The sequence below is a fragment of the Xenia sp. Carnegie-2017 genome, unplaced genomic scaffold, assembly GCF_021976095.1.
Source record: "Xenia sp. Carnegie-2017 unplaced genomic scaffold, XeniaSp_v1 HiC_scaffold_21, whole genome shotgun sequence".
Classification (NCBI taxonomy): Eukaryota; Metazoa; Cnidaria; class Anthozoa; order Malacalcyonacea; family Xeniidae; genus Xenia; species Xenia sp. Carnegie-2017.
In genome coordinates, this window is record NW_025813484.1 from 6,812,677 (window position 1) to 6,832,172 (window position 19,496).

At 35.4% G+C, this 19,496-nt stretch overlaps 2 protein-coding genes across 6 annotated transcripts in view; both read right to left on the reverse strand.

The window, feature by feature from the left end:
- LOC124444679 (myoferlin-like) overlaps positions 1-8,583 on the reverse strand; it is a 31,981-nt gene extending 23,398 nt beyond the window's left edge. For 2 of the 3 annotated variants that reach the window (XM_046995306.1, XM_046995303.1), the window contains exons 1-20: positions 8,364-8,583; positions 6,457-6,512; positions 6,204-6,295; positions 5,124-5,223; positions 4,807-4,970; positions 4,665-4,725; positions 4,355-4,486; positions 3,895-3,960; positions 3,732-3,782; positions 3,627-3,657; positions 3,364-3,428; positions 3,156-3,209; positions 2,526-2,576; positions 1,931-1,977; positions 1,568-1,650; positions 1,410-1,459; positions 1,273-1,326; positions 1,132-1,200; positions 917-960; positions 551-627 (exon numbers count right to left, since the gene is read on the reverse strand). In XM_046995306.1, the coding sequence (XP_046851262.1) occupies positions 551-627; positions 917-960; positions 1,132-1,200; positions 1,273-1,326; positions 1,410-1,459; positions 1,568-1,650; positions 1,931-1,977; positions 2,526-2,576; positions 3,156-3,209; positions 3,364-3,428; positions 3,627-3,657; positions 3,732-3,782; positions 3,895-3,960; positions 4,355-4,486; positions 4,665-4,725; positions 4,807-4,970; positions 5,124-5,223; positions 6,204-6,295; positions 6,457-6,512; positions 8,364-8,466 (1,450 nt within the window). In that variant the 5' untranslated portion in view covers positions 8,467-8,583. The remainder of the gene's footprint in view (positions 1-550; positions 628-916; positions 961-1,131; positions 1,201-1,272; positions 1,327-1,409; positions 1,460-1,567; positions 1,651-1,930; positions 1,978-2,525; positions 2,577-3,155; positions 3,210-3,363; positions 3,429-3,626; positions 3,658-3,731; positions 3,783-3,894; positions 3,961-4,354; positions 4,487-4,664; positions 4,726-4,806; positions 4,971-5,123; positions 5,224-6,203; positions 6,296-6,456; positions 6,513-8,363) is intronic. The other variant, XM_046995304.1, reaches the window with a different exon arrangement.
- A 1,330-nt stretch (positions 8,584-9,913) lies between these two features.
- On the reverse strand, positions 9,914-17,975 carry LOC124444714 (gamma-aminobutyric acid type B receptor subunit 2-like). 3 transcript variants are annotated; one of them, XM_046995349.1, is made up of 15 exons: positions 17,510-17,975; positions 16,947-17,087; positions 16,552-16,698; positions 16,081-16,176; positions 15,011-15,076; positions 14,637-14,819; positions 13,735-13,926; positions 13,606-13,642; positions 13,155-13,232; positions 12,735-12,888; positions 12,396-12,531; positions 12,056-12,163; positions 11,324-11,458; positions 10,423-10,752; positions 9,914-10,236 (listed from the first exon to the last, which is right to left on the reverse strand). In XM_046995349.1, the coding sequence occupies exons 1-15, from the start codon at positions 17,756-17,758 to the stop codon at positions 10,111-10,113; spliced, it is 2,178 nt and encodes a 725-aa protein (XP_046851305.1). In that variant the 5' UTR covers positions 17,759-17,975; the 3' UTR covers positions 9,914-10,110. The 3 variants fall into 3 exon arrangements, with proteins under 3 accessions (XP_046851305.1, XP_046851306.1, XP_046851304.1); XM_046995350.1 differs by having other exon boundaries at positions 12,741-12,888; positions 13,732-13,926; XM_046995348.1 differs by having other exon boundaries at positions 13,732-13,926.
- Between the last annotated feature and the right edge of the window lie 1,521 nt (positions 17,976-19,496).

Genomic DNA, 19,496 nt, shown 5'->3' on the forward strand with positions numbered 1-19,496 from the left:
TGATTCAACTGAGTAAGCACAGATCGGTTTGCAATACAAACCAATCAGCGCACGCGTTGTATTGATTCAACTGAGTGAGCACAGATCGGTTAGCAATACGAACCAATCAGCGCACGCGTTGTATTGATTCAACCGGGTGAGCACAGATCGGTTTGCAATACAAACCAATCAGCGCACGCGTTGTATTGATTCAACTGAGTGAGCACAGATCGGTTAGTAATACGAACCAATCAGCGCACGCGTTATATTGATTCAACCGGGTGAGCACAGATCGGTTAGCAATACAAACCAATCAGCGCATGCGTTGTATTGATTCAACCGGGTGAGCACAGATCGGTTTGCAATACAAACCAATCAGCGCACGCGTTGTATTGATTCAACTGAGTGAGCACAGATCGGTTAGCAATACGAACCAATCAGCGCATGCGTTGTGTTGATTCAACTGAGTGAGCACAGATCGGTTAGCAATACAAACCAATCAGCGCACGCGTTGTGTTATTTATAATTTTTATGTTAATTATATTTGCTGTATAGATATTACTGCACGAACCTTCTTCTCCCTGGCCAGAGATTTCGGACATGCGTATGAAAGTCGTTGCAATGATGTCATCTCCGGTAATTCGGTCCCTGAAAAAAAACACGAGAGTTTTGCTTACAATTCAAACTCTCGTGTGATTTCAATGAACTGGAGTTCTTATTTGTTCAGTCATAAGCGCTCAGTATTTTTTTCTAATGAGTGTCACTGGTATAATGGTGGGCGCTTAAAGAGCGTTTCACTCGTTCCCCGTGATTGGCTTTACAATGGAGAAAGCAGCCATGTTGGTGTACTAAACAAAAGAACTTCGTTAAAATTCATTTCAATCGATACACCAACATGGCGGCTATGACGTCATAGACAATAAGGAAGATAACGTACCAATCATAACACTGTATCTTCAACTTCTCGCACATGGAAGGAAACTAAAAGATGAAAAGGTTTGAATATATATTGAAGTTTCTACCAAGACAAAATCACATAAAAGCCCACAATGAAAGGCTTTCTTTATAAGGGAAAAATCACTTTGTAACTGCAAGAGTTCAAGAGCTTCTTGGCAATTTTTTTCTGATATGATTCATGAGGAAAGACCCTACCTGGAATGGTACGCTTAAAATCGTGTTGAATTGTGGGTTGTCTGTTTCGTACTCTATCTCTGATTCAACCTGTGAAGAAGAATCGGCTTTCAAGATAAGTCATAGTAAACAAAAACACAAATTCTCGTTTTTTTTCCGCACCGACTTTCCGGCAAAGGAGAATTTCGTAAAAGGGTCAACCATTTTTTTCGCATCCTGCAAGAAATAAAAGATTTCACCACACATGCACACTGCGAAGAGAAAAATCATCACTTTTCATTTTCACGATAAATAACTACCTTTCCAAAGCCGAAAAACTTTTTCACACTTTGCCCAATGGATGTGTCCACTAAAGATGAACACGCACAGTAAGCCATCATCGTTAAGAGACAAACACAATCGACTCATGTGCGGGCGCATTGAAAAGAATATGAGCTCATCGAACTGTCCTACTTACTCTGAGGTAGCTCCTCGGCATTGAAAATTTTGAGTCGAAAAACGGCCGGCCGAAGCTGGACGCCAGCAGGTTGAAGCAAATTACTACAAAGGAAAAACACTTGTTTGTTATTTGACATCGATCAATGACTGAAGAAGATACGGGGAAACATCATCCGGCAGATAAAAAACACTATCGAGTGGAGGCTCTTATAAAAAAAACCAGGAGTTTATATTCTAATGTTATGCTTTCTAACGGAGTTATAGTAATTTTCAATACAGGAGGAAATGTTTTAATGCTATGCTCCCCGACAGAGTTAAAGCAATTTTCGAATCTATATGTCTGGTGGGTGAAGGCTAGATTCTCAAAATAAAAAATACGTACGCTTCGATGTCTTCAGCTGTGTCATCTTTGGTACTTTCATCCAGAGACTAGAGGGAAAAAATATTAATACATGAATGGCCAGAAACAAAGATCCCATCATAGAAATCGAGAGCGAGTACGCTAATTGTTTTAGTAGAATTATACTAGTATTCATGAAGAAAGGGGTTGCTATAATTTTTCTTAACTCGTTGTATTTAACATGCATTTTTTGTTGTTGACATTGTATTAAAAAGCGAACGACTGTTGCCCATTGCATGTTTCTTAATTTTATTTCGATTTTATTTTATTTTACCTTTAAATATCTTAACGTCGTATTTAGTGGCAACTTTAGTCTCCTCTAGAACTGCCCTTTGAAGTAAACCATCAAGGTTTATCGTCAAAAAAGGCAGAGTCGGCAGCCATGTTTTTTTCAGATGGCGAGTACAGTAGCCAATCAAATTAAAGCATTTGCAATAGAATACCATGCAGAATACTAGTATGATTCCACTAATGCAAGCTTCGCCTCCTCAACTATTACATCATACAAATATACAGTTCGTAATCTAATTTGTTAAATATGGCATTCAACGCATTTTCTGACATAAACTTTACTTACCGGAGGATCGTTTCCAGGTGCTATACACACCATCGACGTCTTGATATATCCCTAAAAACAAACGTGAAAAAACTTTCATCGGGCGTTTGCTTGTAAATTCACAGTAACTGCATTATCATTTTATTAATAAAAGAAATTGTTGAGTATTCATCGAAAATATCAGTGAAAGTTAGTGTTAAATGTATGTCGATATCAATGGTTCAGGGCAACTTTAATAATCGATGCAACTTTGGATTTCATAGACAGTCGACCTTATAATAGATGGTCGTGCTCTAACATTAAAATGGTGCCAAGATTATTAATTAGATTTCTTGATCTTGCAAAATACCAGCACCGGTGAAAAACAGGAGGTGACTGTATCCATTTACAGAATCGATGAACTAGTGACGATATTTGTTTACGTTATCTACCCTAATGCAAGTACCGCGCGGCACAATGTCCAGCAGTCTGGGAGCGAGAAAAATGGTGAATGCGATCTACGACCAACAATGATGAGCTCAGCTAGTCTGCGGAATCGGAAGTTTGCATCATCTAGTCGCAACACTCTTCAGGTTTATTGCTTAAGTAAGCTGGATAAATCTCGAGAAATCAAAGAAAAAATTCAACTGAAATAAAGCAATGCAAACTTACCGCAGGCGAACCTCCTAGGGCTGTCGACTCCTTTTTTTCCTCGTCTGGTGGCGCCTGTTAAAGGCAAATTGGAAATGAAAAATACAACTTTACAGGTACGAAGAAAAAACGGTATGGAAAGTCTTTATCCGTTAGGGGAAAGGATACAAAATTGAAATTAATCTTGCGTCGAGAAAGACACAAGAGATCCTCTGTTGTAGCTAATTACCTTTGTATCAGATTCAGGTTGCTCGGGTTCCGTGAGTAAAATCCATTTTCTCAACAAAGCATGGTCTGAAAACAAGATAAAGTTTTATGTTTCAATTACTTGGCGAAAACAAAAGTTAAAAGTTTAAAAAAACGCAATTTTAAAACCAAAGAGAATAAAAAACATGTTTACCCTCCATCCTTAACGTTGTTTGCTTAACAATATATAGCCATACACTTCTCATTACTTATTAAAGTGGTAATCTGAAAGACTTAGTTACTTACTTTTCCCCTCGTAAATTAGACCGACATCACACTAAATGTGAAGCAAGCATACAGCTGAATGTGAAATTTCAAAATTGAACTGACCAAAGAATTTTGTTATCGTACCTTGAAGAAGCCGATCAAAGCATCTGATCTGAGCTTGCGAGAGTTGAAAACCTGAGAAGGGAGTAATTTACTGTAGTAGTGATTGAGAAGTCAAAAGCAACCGATAATTTATCGTGTATGACTTTACAGTTCACGGTGTTTGGTGCTCATTCAGATTCATTACCTCAAACTTTACAATCTTTTCGAAGAGCTCGTCGGGAGTAATGTTACCGAAGTTGTAATAGAAAGTCTGTTGAAAAGATCAAAATGCAAGTCACAATTAGAATTTTTGCTTAAAGATAAATTCACGCGTAAAGAAAGTCAACTTCTTTTGCCCATATTAGCGAGAGGATTTTCCTGAATACATTTGGAGAAAATATGAATTGAAATCATAAAAGAGCCTCGTTTTGAAAAACAATCATCATTTCATCTGCCTCAGGACTTAAGTCAACCATCGAAGGTGATCTCGGAGGAGTTAAGGGGAAATGAAAGCCACTTGAATTGAATAAACAGTATCAACAGTCATGAGCCTTAGACTGACTTCCCTTCGTCTTCTCAAGTGTAATACATTTTCACTTTTGAGTACAATAGTACAATGTTAACATATCAAAACTCTGGATACCCCGCGATAATCTACTGCATACCTGGTTGTAATAAGGTCTGTTCGTAGATTTTTTTACTCGTGTCTGTTTCACTTGATCACCGACAGTCACTCTAACAACAGGGTTGATGTTTCCACCAGACAACTGACGACCTTCAACAACTTTTAGGCGGACCTTATAATAAATCACCAATGATCAAAATAAACGGGCAGCCATAGCAAGGCCAGTACAAGAGGTAGTCGAACTATGGAACGTTTTCAAAGAAGATCCACATGCACAACTTACTACGCGACCTATGGATTGGAAACAAGTCCAGTCGGCCATGAGCGAAACACGTGAATAGTAAACGTACCTGAAAGTCCATAGGTTTATTGGGAAGATCGTGTGCTTTTCTTTTTCTTTTTTTCCCTCTTCTTGGGGGCAATAAGAAAGTCCAAACCCAGTCAGTGACTTCATTTTTAATAACTTGCTATATTTATTTCCAAATATCTTACCGTTTTCTCTTGCCTCGTGCCCCAGGTTCTCCTGATTCCCCATCGTCACCCTCTTCGTCTTCTTCATCATCCTCGTCGCCTTCCGCTGTACCTTCCTCTGATGAACCACCGGCTGCAGATTTCTCTTCAGGACATTTGTATGTCAATTTGCAGTTGACTTGCGCCTGAAATAAATATAGTCAGCAGTCATTGGATATGTCCTAGACAGAACATGCCAGTCAGATGCAGGAGAGGATTCCATACCGACCAAGCCACATATATCAGGACGTAATTTCTGAGTACAGCTTAATTCAACGAGACTTTGTAAAACTACAAACCTCTGAAGGTTGTCCCTTCTTATCCTGTAACTTTTGCGCCACGGTCATGGTTTTGCCTTTCAAGATTTCTTTAAGCTTGACAGTGCATTGACCAAGTAATCTTTGTACGAAACGAAGAGGAAACCAATTTTTATAAACATTTAGGAACATGAAGCAATCAAACATATTAGGTTGACCGATCAATAAACACTTAATTCAAACCCACATTATGGACTAGTTGAAAGTACTGATACAGAAATACACTTATGCCTTTCATTAGAGAATGATCGTTCCACACAATAGAATAGCTAATTTTGATAATTTTAATCGCAAGTTCACTGTTTTAAATCCCCAAAGATATGCTCTCTCAGTACTAATGAAAAACCATGTCCAGCCGACAATTCAAAAAATATAGAAAAAACAAATTCCGAAGAAACAAAACATCGCGAGATTACAATTTTTGTGCTTTCGGAATTTTTGCTTTACAGTACTTATGAACTTCAACGGCAATTTGACTAACATCTATCTTTATGAAAAATTGTTTCAAAAAGAGCAAATACCATGGTGATTGGTAAAAAACAATAATGCAATAGTTCTTAAACGAACTGTTTAAAACCAAAAAACTATACCCTAACAATTCTGGTTAATTCAAGTTAAAAGACACTATGGCATTTCGGGCAGACTACTCATGAGGTATCAACGTCTGCTACGACAAAGTCTTTATTTTATTATCCTTATGAATTCTTGATATAGCTACCGTAGATTATTTTTGACTATGAGTCGACAATCATTGACCAACATAATCAATTCATGTTTTTGTATTCAGTGTCAATTTAAGTCAAATCAATAACGCAAAAAATAATCGCGTTAGTCTGTAAATTTTAAAACAAACTGCATAGAAGTAACTACGTTTGACGAAGGAATTTAGCCAGTTTGAACGTTTCCAGTGCAAATTTTCTCTAAAATATTGGGATAAACCATAACTGATCACACAAACTAGAAGTAACTAAGTTTGACGAAGGAATTTAGCCAGTTTGAAAGTTTCCTGTGCAAATTTTCTCTAAAATATTGGGAAAACCATAACTGATCACACAAACTTACTTGTTTTTTCCTACCACTTCATGATCATAAATCTTAATGCTCAGACTGTCTGATCCGGATAGTGGTTTTCCTTTCAGATCAATTTCAATTTTCTTAAAAGATACAGAAAATAGGTTTCGCTTGGAGAAATCACCGTGCAAATGAAAGTAAACATGCAGCAAAAACAACTTTCTTTTGTTTCAGTTGCAAACTTACGAGCGTGAGCCCAAATAAGTTTGCCTTCTCAAGTTTAATCTTCTATGTGAAAACCCACCTCTTGCCAAACAGGATTTAGTTCATTTTCAATGGGCTTAGTTTCGCCTTTTTCCCCTGAAAAATATTTTACAATGAAGATCATCAAGGAATTAAGTTTTGGATTATTGTAAAGTAAAGACGCTAAAATCGATCGTCTAAAAACCACCAACTCAATAAAAGCAAAAAAACTGTATTTATGACGTATGAAATTGCGTCATCAACTTAAACATAATTCTTTTCACCAGCATAGCAATTTTTACGTAGGTTTAGTTAAAAGAAACCTAGCACCCTCAACATTTTGGAGACACCTTTACTATACAAGTAATGATTTTGTCCACAAGTTTAAGAATGCCAGTCAAATTATAGTCCCTGTTTTGGAATTTGAACTATCATACATCAATTTGACGTGCATTTATTCACAGACAAATTTCACATTTTTGAAGATACTAAATAAAGCAAGTTTTTGGTTTATTCACATACTCGATGAATAGCATTCACAAACTTGACATTGATTTTCGTTTTTCGTATAATTATGTAACACAAATTGACTGCCAGTTAAAAGAATCAATCTGAAAATATGTCGTATACAAGAATAGAAAATTTGCCAGAATTAATCTCAAATTCATCACATTGTGAAGATCAATTTGTTTAACAGAACATGCCATAGTTTTAAAAAGTTCTTTCACAGTGTGGCCAGCTCACAAATTAAAGTCGTGCTATGTAAATTTCAAAATGTTATAATTATTTATTTGTCTCAAATCTATTGTTTCACAGTATGTGAACACAAGAGAATTTGCATTGCAGGGATATAAGAATATGTGTCAGCTTTTCCACTGTACTTTCACAACTTAACATAGCATTTGTATTTTGAAATAGCTATTGGCGATTGTTTCGAGAGTTTGAAATTCATTTAAGCAATGCTGCCTCATTGAAATTGAGGAATGATTTGATCAGGCACAGTTTGACTGGTTCATGTTAGTTGCCTTGATGGCAGATAGATCATAATTTTGCAATTGCAATTGAATGTATAAAAATATCTATATATATTGTATTGTATTCGAATGAGCAATTTCAATTTATAAGAACGATCAACAACAGCCCGCGATCAGGATACCAGACTCATGGATTTCTGCAAGTTTGTACTTCAACATTCCAGAATGAATTGTTTACGAAGCAATAGAATATTTGCATTTAGCAGTGCACGAACATGCGTCTTTGCAGAAGATTATTCCTAGGGTCGAAGGTCCATAAAGAAATAAGATTACCCAAAGCGATTGAGATTACAAGCGCAGTAGTTAGCCAAATGATATTGTCTTTCATATAAAAAAATTCAATATTTGTGTGTTGTAATAATGATTGTTTTTGAAATGAAACTACGTGTCAACGGTTAAATCATAGCCAAACTGCGAAATGAAAATGACCTATTCGTTTTGAACGGCGTCAGTACCCTGATTCGAAAAACCTATCAAATATTAACCTACCTATCAAATATAATGCTCTACCTGGTGGCATGCTAAGAGCTAAACGACTCAGCAAATATGCATCATTGTGTGACGGCAAATATTTATCTACCTTAACATCACCGAAAATAATTCCAAGACAACGCCGAGTATTTCGTTTGTGACACGGTTCTATGTTGCAAATTATTCCAGGGTTTGTTTCAAATAAGATAGAAATAACAATTACCGAAGTTCTTTGGGAGTATATATAGGTGTTTGTTGCCGACTGGAAATCAAATGAGCACTCAATACTTCAAATCTCAACGTCGTTTTAAAATTGGTCAGGCAAAATGTTGCACACATCAAACATGTTATTTCCACAAAAGAAGTGACTTATCATTTGCTATAAGGACGTTTATATCTTTGAATGCAAAACGACCAACGAAAATTTTATATTACTTGTACAAACACATCAAAATTAACGTACCTTGAAATTCTATAACACACAGCGGATCGCTCTTTCCCCACATCTCGACATTCGGCAAGTTTGTAGCCGAGATCTCGGACGCGTAAATCATGTATTCCGACATTTTTTAGCTTTACAGGCCACGCGAAAAGACTATGCTGAAATGTGGAATTTTCACCACACACCCTTTCGAGAAATGGCCTATGTATGTGTATGTAAGACAAGCTGTGAATAAATTTATATGCAAATCACAGCGGGAATCCGGGCGAAACGACTGGAAAGTATTTAATTCATTGGCTCTGGCACTCTGGTCTGCGACAATTATGTTAGCATAAAGATATTCGCTTTGGGGGCTCCAATTGATCAAAGAAAAATGCTGAGGCAAATGGTATCATTGATCTCTTGGCTTTAATTTGTGGAGAAAAATACATTGGTCCTTAGGGAAATTCGAATTACTCAGAGACATTAATGGTTTAATTGCCACATGACACACTTGTGGAATTTAAAAGAAATTCACGCACTCAGCAATAATAATCAAGCAACAGCGATTTTCTAGAACATCATAGCATCAATCGACGATTTAACGTCGTAGCTTACTTCTTTCATAAAAATAGATTAGTAAATTTGGCAATGATTGAAACGCGAGTTAAACATTAATATACACAATAAACTAAAGATTAGCAAATACAAATTCTTGAACATTTTGACTGTTATCCTTCTAGTGTATCTATAAACAAAATCTTCGTAGATTACTTTGTTTCGCATAAATATGCTCAGTTGAGTATAATTTGTTTGCATTTTTGTGCTATTTCCATTCGCCTACAAAGTGCTGCAATTAAACGTCGTGACGTTGAACCCTTTCATTTGTCTTGAGTGAATTCAATCAAGTCATGGAGTTCTGGCTGGACGGGGGGAAGGGTTAGGTTTGGGAGGGAAAGGGAAGGGTTAGGTTTGGGAGGAAGGGGAAGGGTTAGGTTTGGGAGTGGGGAAGGGCTAGGTTTGGGAGTGGAGTGCTGGCAGTCAGGTTGGTGCCTTCACAAAGAAGCAAGAGTGTTGTACGCAATCAACTTGATCATAAAGTTAGCTACAGTGATGTTGATGTACTAACTGCAAAGCGAGAGAATAATTATAATATCTTATGTGCCCGCGTGATTTCTTTCAGCTGAACTTAGAACAATTAATATTCATATGTGGGGAGGGGGTGGTGCACATTTATAGGATTTATATGTAAGGAAGGAGGGGGAACGAAATGCTAAACTGCTCACGGGGTTTTGTTTCGCATATTTGCTTTGTTTGTAAGTTCGGGTTAAAATCTTGGGGGAATTTACCAATAAAGTTTTCCATGAAATTCTACAAAAAACCTGTACTTATAAAGCCCATCAAAAAGTTGCAGTCACGGACAAGCTGCAGTACACCACCTCACCGAATAATTTACCAAGTTGTTTTGGAAAACAACAGTCCCACTTTCTCCAAATGCCCTAAAACGTAGTCACATATTTGGATCACCTCAATTCCATCTTGATGGCCCTGCTGATGCAAACGCAAAGTCTAGTATTATAAGAACAAAGTAGTGAGTTTTGTTTTTTTAATGGTATAATTCTATGTTATTAACAACGTGGTATTAAGTACCATGTGCATTGTAATCTACCATATTATGCAGACTTTCATTATTTCAAGCAAATAGCGACTTCAGTAAATGTTTAACTACAAATCACAGAAAAGTAAGAATTAGCTATCGACTAGATTCTCCAAAATGCAATCGAACACTTCAATGATTTTTTTCTGGTAGCGAGGATTTCGGCACATGAGCAACTTCCTCCATGACAACAACTCCGTTCTTAATGTTTAGTGTCGTTGCTTTTGAAGTCTCATTCGGCGTCTTTCCTGGATAAATCTACACTGACAAAAATTTCAAAACAAAAAAAAGTTGGAAAAGTTTAAAAATATCATATGCAATTATAGTTGAAACGACTCAACTAAATTTCACGCTTTTCACACGCTTCCTAAATTTCACAATCACTCATATTGAAAGATTCCACGGATATACATGTGTGAAACACACTGATAAGATTAGCTTCACCTTTGGGAAGAACATAAGAACCAGAGTTAGAGTCGTGCACAACAGGATACTTGAAGTAAGAATAATGTAACTAATATTAACGTCAGTCTCGAAGGCCAACATCTTGAGCGGCAAAATGACGACAGTCGTCATGAAAATGTTGTATACACACATGCCAATGTACTTGGAATCATTCAAACCAGGAAACGAAACGTTTCGAGTCTCCCAAGTGATGAAGATTCCAAAGACGATGAGCAGACCTTTGTAAAGCATAAGACCTGTATACCATTTTTCAAAGTAGGAAGATGTGCACTCGTGGATAAACAAATTTTTTTTGGAGGCTTTTTTGTGCTGTCAAGATAATAAGTGAAGATAAGTAAATTACGATTTTTTGACAAGGAAAATCTGTAAAATATTTTTTGAATAAAATACGCGCTTTTATGGTATGGGACATTCCACGAAAGTAGTTTCTGTGATCTAAATTTATTGGCTTTGTCATTTAATAAGTGTTGATGGAGGACTTGATTGGTTGATGATGTTCAATCATGTGAAAAGTTTCAGTTTCCTGTAGATCATAAAGCACCATCTCGTAATAAAGTAAATGGTTTGAACCCGGGAGTATCGTTACATGTTTGTAGATGTAGATCGTCCAGGTTGGTATAGTCCTGAGAAGGACTGTTTTTGTTGTCGATGACTGACGTTTCGACAACCTTAGCGGTAGTCATCTTCAGAGTCAAATGACTTTGAAGATGACTACCACTTTGACTCTGAAGATGACTTTTGACTCTGAAGATGACTACCGCTAAGGTTGTCGAAACGTCAGTCAACAACAACAAAAACAGTCCTTCTCAGGACTATACCAACCTGGACGATCTACATCTACAAACATGTAAAGCACCATATCGCAGATTATAGTCTTTACCTCACGAGGAAGAACATGTTTCGTTACATTATCTTCTAAAGGATGTATGAAGTTCCATGAAAATAAGTACAACAAATCAAAGAGAACCAATAAAGCCACCATCATTATCAAATATTTGTTGGTCAAAAACCGCAGCTGGAAAAGAATTCAAAACGTAAATTTCAATCGCTGATTCTTAACAGAGTATAAAATAACGTAGCAATCACCACAAAAGGTGTTTGTTAAGCTTTGAGAACGCTTTAGCACCTTATAATTGATCATTGACTAACAAGAGTTTATTTCTTAATTTTTTAGATCGCCGACAGTAGATCATCGTTAAACTTTGTTGCTGACAAAAGCACCTCAACTGCTTACAATCTTATTCCCAAGTTGCAGAATTTTTTAAAATTTTCAAATCCAATCAAACCATGTTGCACAGAGTACAAAGGTACTTCAATATGGTTGTCAATTTGTCTTTGATGCTTGTTGTTGTTGAATTAGTTGGTCACAGGTATATCACAATAAAGTCGTAAGGTGTACTACAACTAAAAGGACTCACAGTTATCAGATGATGTAGACAATTGCTAAGTAACGCATGAAAAAATACCGCTGCCAAATCTAAGTTATTACAGATGTGAGTCACGTGACAAAGTCACGAGACTCTTGCACTGAGCAACTTCTCACTCTCTTTACATCTTCATGGAGATTTCATGAAGGACGATTGTTAAATCATGCATCCAATTTTCATTTTACCTTTTTGGAAAGTTTTGTATTCGTAAATATTCTGTAGATTCTCCATGTTTTCATAAAAATTGCACCAAACAACAAGGAAAAAGCGATGGTCATCAGGAAAACTTCCACCTGTTGGCTCGTAAGAAAAGTAAGAATGTTATTTTGATTTCAAAGTTCGTGCAAAATAAATTTACAAAATATTCATGAAATTTTGTTTCAACACATTCATTGGAATAGTATGCATCATCCGTCAGTTCCCTGATATCACATTTACCATCTCTTTCTCATTAGAAAACAACGTCGAACTGTAGTCTGTACTAAATGTCATTCTTTAGTTACGCAAGAAAGAAGAAGACAGAACCTTGCAAACAGAAGTGTTAAAAGACAATCTTTTCTTGGTACATTTCGTCATTCCGTTTATTGGAATAAAAATGTATGCAAGAACTGCTCCAAGCAGCATGAGATTATTTAATGGTGGCGTAGACATCTTGAGTACACTACAAAGATAAAATGCACACCTTGAAAAAGCATAAACTCAAAGGTATGGCTAATGGAAAACGTCTGTGGCAATTTCAGAGAGCTGTCGTGTTTCTATAGCTAGTTTAAAGCATAGTTCTTGGCTTAAATTGATAAGTTTGGTTCACATTGCATTTTCAAGATTGCATTATTTGAGGCTAAAATAAAGTTCAAGATTAAGTACTCGTACTGCTGTGAAGATTTCCTGTTGTTTATCCAGAGAAAAAATATAGCTGTTAAAATGCCGACGATTGATGCTCCTGTTGCTGACCAAAATACTTCTTTTGAAATGCATGGAATGAATTCTTCATGTTTTCCGTCTGAAGGCAAAACTCCTCCTTTATGAAAATCACAAACGTTTTGCAAAAGTCACGAAATCAACAACTAGCCACTCGATACTGCCGTTATACCATGCTGGTGTTTTTTAAATTGTTGAAGATTTGTATTAATAAATTGGATCTTAAAATTTTAACTAAAAAGAGTGTTTTTTTTAATGTTTAGATAAAGTGTCCAGGCTTAAAATAACTGAAAAAGACGTATGCAAAAATAAAAATTCGGTAAAATTTACTTCGCCACCTACCACGAATTAATTCATCTCATTTACCTGCCCACACGGCATTATTTAGATCTTTGCATTTCTTTCGTTTATTTTCGCACCAAGCAATCTTTACGAATGTGTTATCTATAACAGATTATATAATTAATGATTAAGTAAACACAAATTGCCAAAACTCAGCTAATAATAAACAATCTTTAAAGACGGCTTTACTCATTGGTCAGTACGACAAGTTAAATCGTAAATTCAGCACTTCAAGAAGAATTTTTTAGGTGAAGAAGGGAATTGGGAAGGTTGAAGCCATGACATAAAGATTAAAAAGAGCTGTATTGGATCGAACTAAAACCTACGAAATGGAGAGTTTCTTTAAGTAAAAAGCTTTGAGGCTCCTAATACATGGACTTAGAATTTTATATAATTTAATAGAAATTTTTTGTTTCTGAAATGCACAAGGTTTGCATAAAGAACACAAATATTTTCAAAACAGTTATAAATTTACTTTGCATCTGTTTTATCCACAATTTTGCATTGTTTCCCTGAAAAAAATTGAATAAAAGATTATTAAAAAAAAGCCCTTGTTGTGGCACACATAAGAAAATATGGCACAAATACAGATTTTTACAACCACTGTCAAACTTTCCAACTTTCTCAAAATGATCGCAGTGATATGAGATGAAGCGTATGTGAACTCTTTCAGCGATTCATTGACACGTTCTAGCTCTTCTTCAGTACCGTTCAAAGCTTGTGCAAGGAGTTCAATTGCATGATAAGCGTAATTATTCTCAGCTTCTCGGCAATTTTTCTTTTCCATTGTTGTTACCTCAAAAGATAAAACTGTTTGTGGGCTACTTGTATGCAGGAAACGGATTTCTTACATAATTGTTTGTATTTTCAGCATCTGGTTTGATTCCTGGCTATTTTATTTATAGATAGCTATCTGATTCTGTTTTGTTGTAATGAAATATTTGTCATTTAGACGTCTGTCAATATATCGCCTTTTAATGTTTAAAATGACAGTCAGAAAAAGGACTTCAGTGACAAGAAAGAAAGTTGATAAAGCAAAAATTTGGTTGTGGTCAGTTAAAAACTCATAAATATTGCTATGAATAGCATATTTTGTCATGGTGAATGAAAATTGTGTAGTTCTTAAAAGAACTGTTGAAAACCAAAATAAAGATATCTAAAAATAAATGACACGATGAATTTTGGCTAAAATCTACTTCTATTTATAATGGACACGATGAAGAATGATATCCTATTATATTTAATTTTTAACTTGCATCCGTTTCAAACATTACTTCCCCTGTCATTCTTCTTTGTCTTCATTATTAATAGAAGTGAATTTTGGTTTCCACAAAAGCTGTTCTTTTAAGTTTTTAAGAAATACTCGATAGTTATACATCATGACAAACATACTGTTCAAAGCGATAAGAAACTTGCTAATCAGTATTCAGTATGAATTTACATGGTACGTCAAACTAGTTTGAATCATGACAACATTATGAAGAACGATTTGCAGCTTCTCTTTACCTTGCCTATATTGTTCCCTTTCCATTTAAAGTCACAATCACGACCAATATAAAGCAAGTTCTTAGCGAATTGTTTCACATCGTCAACTGTACAGCTGGTATTTTCTAAGGCCCACGTTTTTGTTTTGCATGAATTGTGCAGTATCCACACAGTCTCAGAATCATTAAAACTTCTTTTAAAAGCCTACGAAAAAATAATGAAGAAGAGATATATATTTACCTTAAAAGACGAAATTATGTTTTTATTCAAAAGTATAGTCCTGGGGAACATGAGTGGTCACGTGATACAAAATGACCGAGATTTAAAATATTTCAAATGCATGATGGCAGAAAACGGGCGATTGAGCTCGTTAAATTTTAAAATATGACACTAACCTCACATAAAAATTTCTCAGCGTGTGATTGTGCCATATTTAGAACTATAATTCTAGCATCACTTTCCTTTAAGAAAAAAGCAACTTCTTATAGTTAAAAAACAAGTTTTAACAGTTGGGAAACGTGCCTAACTTCGTTAGCGTGCAAGGTTTGCAAGAACTTTTTGTGCAAAAAATCACGAGCTTTCAATGGTTCATCTGACTGTATAATTGTCGAGAGAACTATCAAATTTTTAGGATTAAAATTGGGTTACCGACAAGCACTTTGGAAATAGCTTCGCGGGAAAATCACACATTAACAAAGCAATTAAAAAATTGGATGAAATAAAGCAAAAATTTTTTAACCTAATAAAGTTTCAGATAATTTGTTGGCCAAAGCGTAACGAATTCTTAATGTCCAAATTACGATACCATTTTTTTAAAATCCTACCCCTGACTGATTCTCTTATAGTAGCTATTTTCATGGCTGCTGTTGCCGGCAAGCTATTGAACTTGGTTTTTAGGGAACTTCCCAAACAAGAACACATTGATGGTGTAGTTTTTGTCAACAAACATAGGAGAACAAACATAGGTTTTCACAGCTCCACCTGCCTTGAATAATGATTTTTTGGCTTTTCTATATTTCTGCTGAAATTTACAATCGTTGGTGTATGTATACTCGTAAGTATAGAGAATTGTAAAATAAAAACAATAAAAGGCGTGCGTTGATTGGTCTATAGCCGTGTTTGCATTAACCTGTGCAAAACACATCTGAGCTCAACCAATCAAATCAGTCAAAGCAATCAATCAGTCAAAGAGAATTTGCAAATTGATCATGAATATATTTTAGAGGAAAAATCTTTTTCGCATTATTGTTATTTTATAAAAGAAATAAAAGGTGTTTTTCGTGTTTTCACTGGCTTATGCAAACCTCGAAGACGTTTGTGAGAACTCTCGAGCATGTGCAAACCTTGACCTTTGGTCTCGGGCTTGCACTGATCCACTCTTGAGTTCTCCCTAAGGTCTCCCCGGTTTACATAAGCCTGTGCAGACACAGTAAACATCTTTTATTTCTTAATTAAGTGCAACTACCTTTAAAGAACTAATAACCATTTCTTCGTTTTTTTTAGCCAGGCAGAGTTTCTTCTTCTTTGTTATTTTTGGACATAACCAGAATTCATCAGCACGCTAAAAACATAAAAGACGTTAGTTAAGGGCATATTCACTTTAATCCTTTAGTGGACGACAATTTCATAAGATATAAAATAAAACATAATCCGAAAAAGGACATCTTGTAAACTTAAATTCAAGTTATAAAACAAGATGATTAATAAACGAATGTAGGGTAGACCTAGCTAAAACATTTATATTGACGCTTCTATTTATGCTAATGACTTTGTTGATGAGGCAAGAATGAAGTCAAAGATGGACATATGCTGAGCATGTATTTTCAATGGGCAATTTCCCTGTTGATGATAATATATTTCCTTACATCAGTTCTCAAAACACAGCACATTTAGCTACTATCATATTTGAAATGCAACTCACAGATCCTAATCTTACCTGTTCTACAATGAAAACACGAGTCCAACGGAAAACTTTTTTAAGTGTCAGTTTGACATTGACAAGAGTTCTTGACGGATTGACGCAGATGTTGGGAAATTTATTTTTTCTGTTTGAAAATCGCGATGTCATCAAACCGAACGGGATCTGTTTGAAAAATTGTTTGGAAAGGAGGTTAAGACTGATTCGACATAAACATTCATTCTAACAAGTATATTATAGGAGTGACAGTAGCTATATATTAGAGCAGTTTCTTATAATCAATTAACGTGTGGTATTTTGAAGCATCGTAAATATTTTTTGTATTATTCTTACATATAGCCAATAACGCAAGCCCACTGAAGACAACAAGGGAAGAAATACATATACACACACGTGAAAGTTTGTATGGCTACCTGAATTAAGTTCAAGTGTCGAAGTGCTATACACCAAAATTCGGCTGCTGCATAGCAAGCTGGTCCAAGGAAAGCTATCTTATTTGGAGGAGACTCGATGATGTGTTCCATTAATGCCTTCATCCCATAATCATTTTCACACTAAAGAAAAATCAATTTGTGAACTGTTGATCGCGTGATACTCACGGCTCCTACTTTGAGTGAAGACTGTTATATAAGGAAAACCGTAGCTATATTAGCATTCATTTTTTAAGAATGGCTGGAAATAAAGTGCAGTCCAATTTGGCCACGAACGGAGATAAAAAAGTTTGATATGGTTAATGGTAGCTAAGTAATTCGAGATCACTGGTTTCGAAATAAATGCTACCAAAAAACCGTATATGTTTCTTTTTGGTTTCTTTGACTGAATGCTGAAACTTGAAAGAGTCGAAGACTGAGTCGACTGTCTTTGAAACATGGGACTCTGTACTTTAAATGAACATATTGAATATATTTTTAAACATCCTAACACTAATTACCAATCTAATCTTTTCTTACAAATGCAATGTAAATAAAATATATACCTCGGAGTATTTCCAAACAATTTCCAAATCATAGTTTCTTAGCAAAGATGAACTATTATTTATAAGTTCCAAAGCACGTTTAACAGAGCAATTGACTTCCTCACTTGACCTGTTATGTGTTTTTGTATAGATGCCAGCAATAACAAGCTTTGTTTTATTACCAAAGACTAAAGGACAACGGCCAACGAAAAACATTAACATACAGAGCACTTGAAAATAATTTGCTCTGCGTGAAAGCATGATCCACATACAGTTTATCTTCTATAACCCAAATGTATTGTGTCACTGCTTCCTCAAAAGCAAGCAAGCATTGTGGAGTTATATTGAATGTTCTTTTTACTCAAATGATAATTTTTGTTTCAACATGTTACAAGCATAGCTACTAATAAACGATGCGCACATCCTACTCGCCAATAATATATTTAAAAAAGGGAATTACGATTTTATTGCACAAAAGGTTTGAGTGCTACAGCCGACACAAGTGTTGGAATACTGATGGAATAAGAGACCGACCAATCAGACGACACAATGAAAATATTGATGTTTGCACACTACATATGGCGTGTTAAAACGATTTTTCAGCGATAAAAGATTTTTCTTCATTAATTGCTGAGTTTTGACGCGTAATTAATTAAACCCAACTGAAATTTTGCTACCACGAAAAGTTACATAGAAAAGGTTATAAAGTGCATGAGAAAGTTTTTAAAATGGACTCAAAGAACCACTTCAACTCTCACTAATCTCATTCGCCACTTGTACAGCCACCTGTTATTTTCAGTTTAGGATTAACGTCAAGCTGTCTACCAACTCTTGTGTTGAAGTATTTAATTAATTTTTAGCACACTACAATCAATGAAAGCTGCTTTCAATAGTAATATTTGACTATATAGCCGATGCAATTTAATTCAACGATCTTTTACTTATCATAAATGAATAGAAGATATAGACTTTATGATATACAATGTATGCATCATCATGTATAGAGATGCCATCTTGAATGGACTATCCAATATCATAATAGTAAGGGTTTTCATTCGTGGCGGCTTCATGAATTGAGTTAGTTTTCCAGCTTTCATACCGTTTTTGTGACTTCAAATGTATAGCTTCTGAATCTTAAGCCTGTTTTCCGCTAGCCACGTATCGTAACGTATCCTAGCAAAACGTAACATAGCGCATGCGTGCTTATGAATTTGATGGTCAATAGGCACAAGCATGCCTGCGCCATGTTACGTTTTGCTACGATAATGTACTTTAGAGGTTTAGCCACTAATTACTTTCGCTGCGTAATGTGCTGCTATCACTCGAGTTGCATGTTTTCATCATGTTGTCTGTCAAACTGACCTACGTTTCCTCTTCTTTTGTTGTTTTTTTTTGTCACTGCGTGTCTGACTTTATTGGATCACTCCTTGGTTTGGCATTCAGAGCCATTCTTGATTTGGCGCTTGTCATCTTTCCCGAGATAGTAGCATTTTCTTTCTGGATTGATTTTTTAAATATTTCTTGTCTTTCTTTTTAAGATTGTTTTGGGAGTTGTGTAATGATTGAATAGTAATTGTAACAATATGAAAAGAATAATAATAACAATGATAATAATTATTTATAAGCCCTTAATAACCGAGCGCGAGGTCTTTACGGACTTCAAAGCATTTGCAAGGAGTTCAATGGCTCGTTTAGCGTGTATAGTGTATTTATTGTCAAATTGATCTTCTACTATATCGTCGTTTTTCTCTCAATATGTCCCCTTTACATGAAAAGAATTTGCTATCAATTCATATATGATTGAAGGATATGTTTCTTGCAAATCAAATGATTGATTGTCATTATTCTATTTTTAAAGCTGAATATACTTTTGGACGACATCGTTATTCGATAAAAAAATGGCACTATTTTGAAAGTTTTTTACAGTAGTTAAGTTGAAGAACAAACTTTAAAAGTTATTTTTCTAGTTATGTTTTATGTTTAAGTTTTTACAAGTCGATTATTCGTG

Coding starts and splice junctions, on each gene's coding strand:
- LOC124444714 (XM_046995348.1), bottom strand. CDS start 17,758: ATGTGGATCATGCTTTCACGCAGAGCAAATTATTTTCAAGTGCTCTGT. Junction 15,077..16,080: donor TGGTTATTAGTTCTTTAAAG/GTAGTTGCACTT, acceptor TTTTTCTTAAAG/GAAAGTGATGCTAGAATTAT. Junction 11,459..12,055: donor ATACAAAACTTTCCAAAAAG/GTAAAATGAAAA, acceptor ATTCTTTTCCAG/CTGCGGTTTTTGACCAACAA.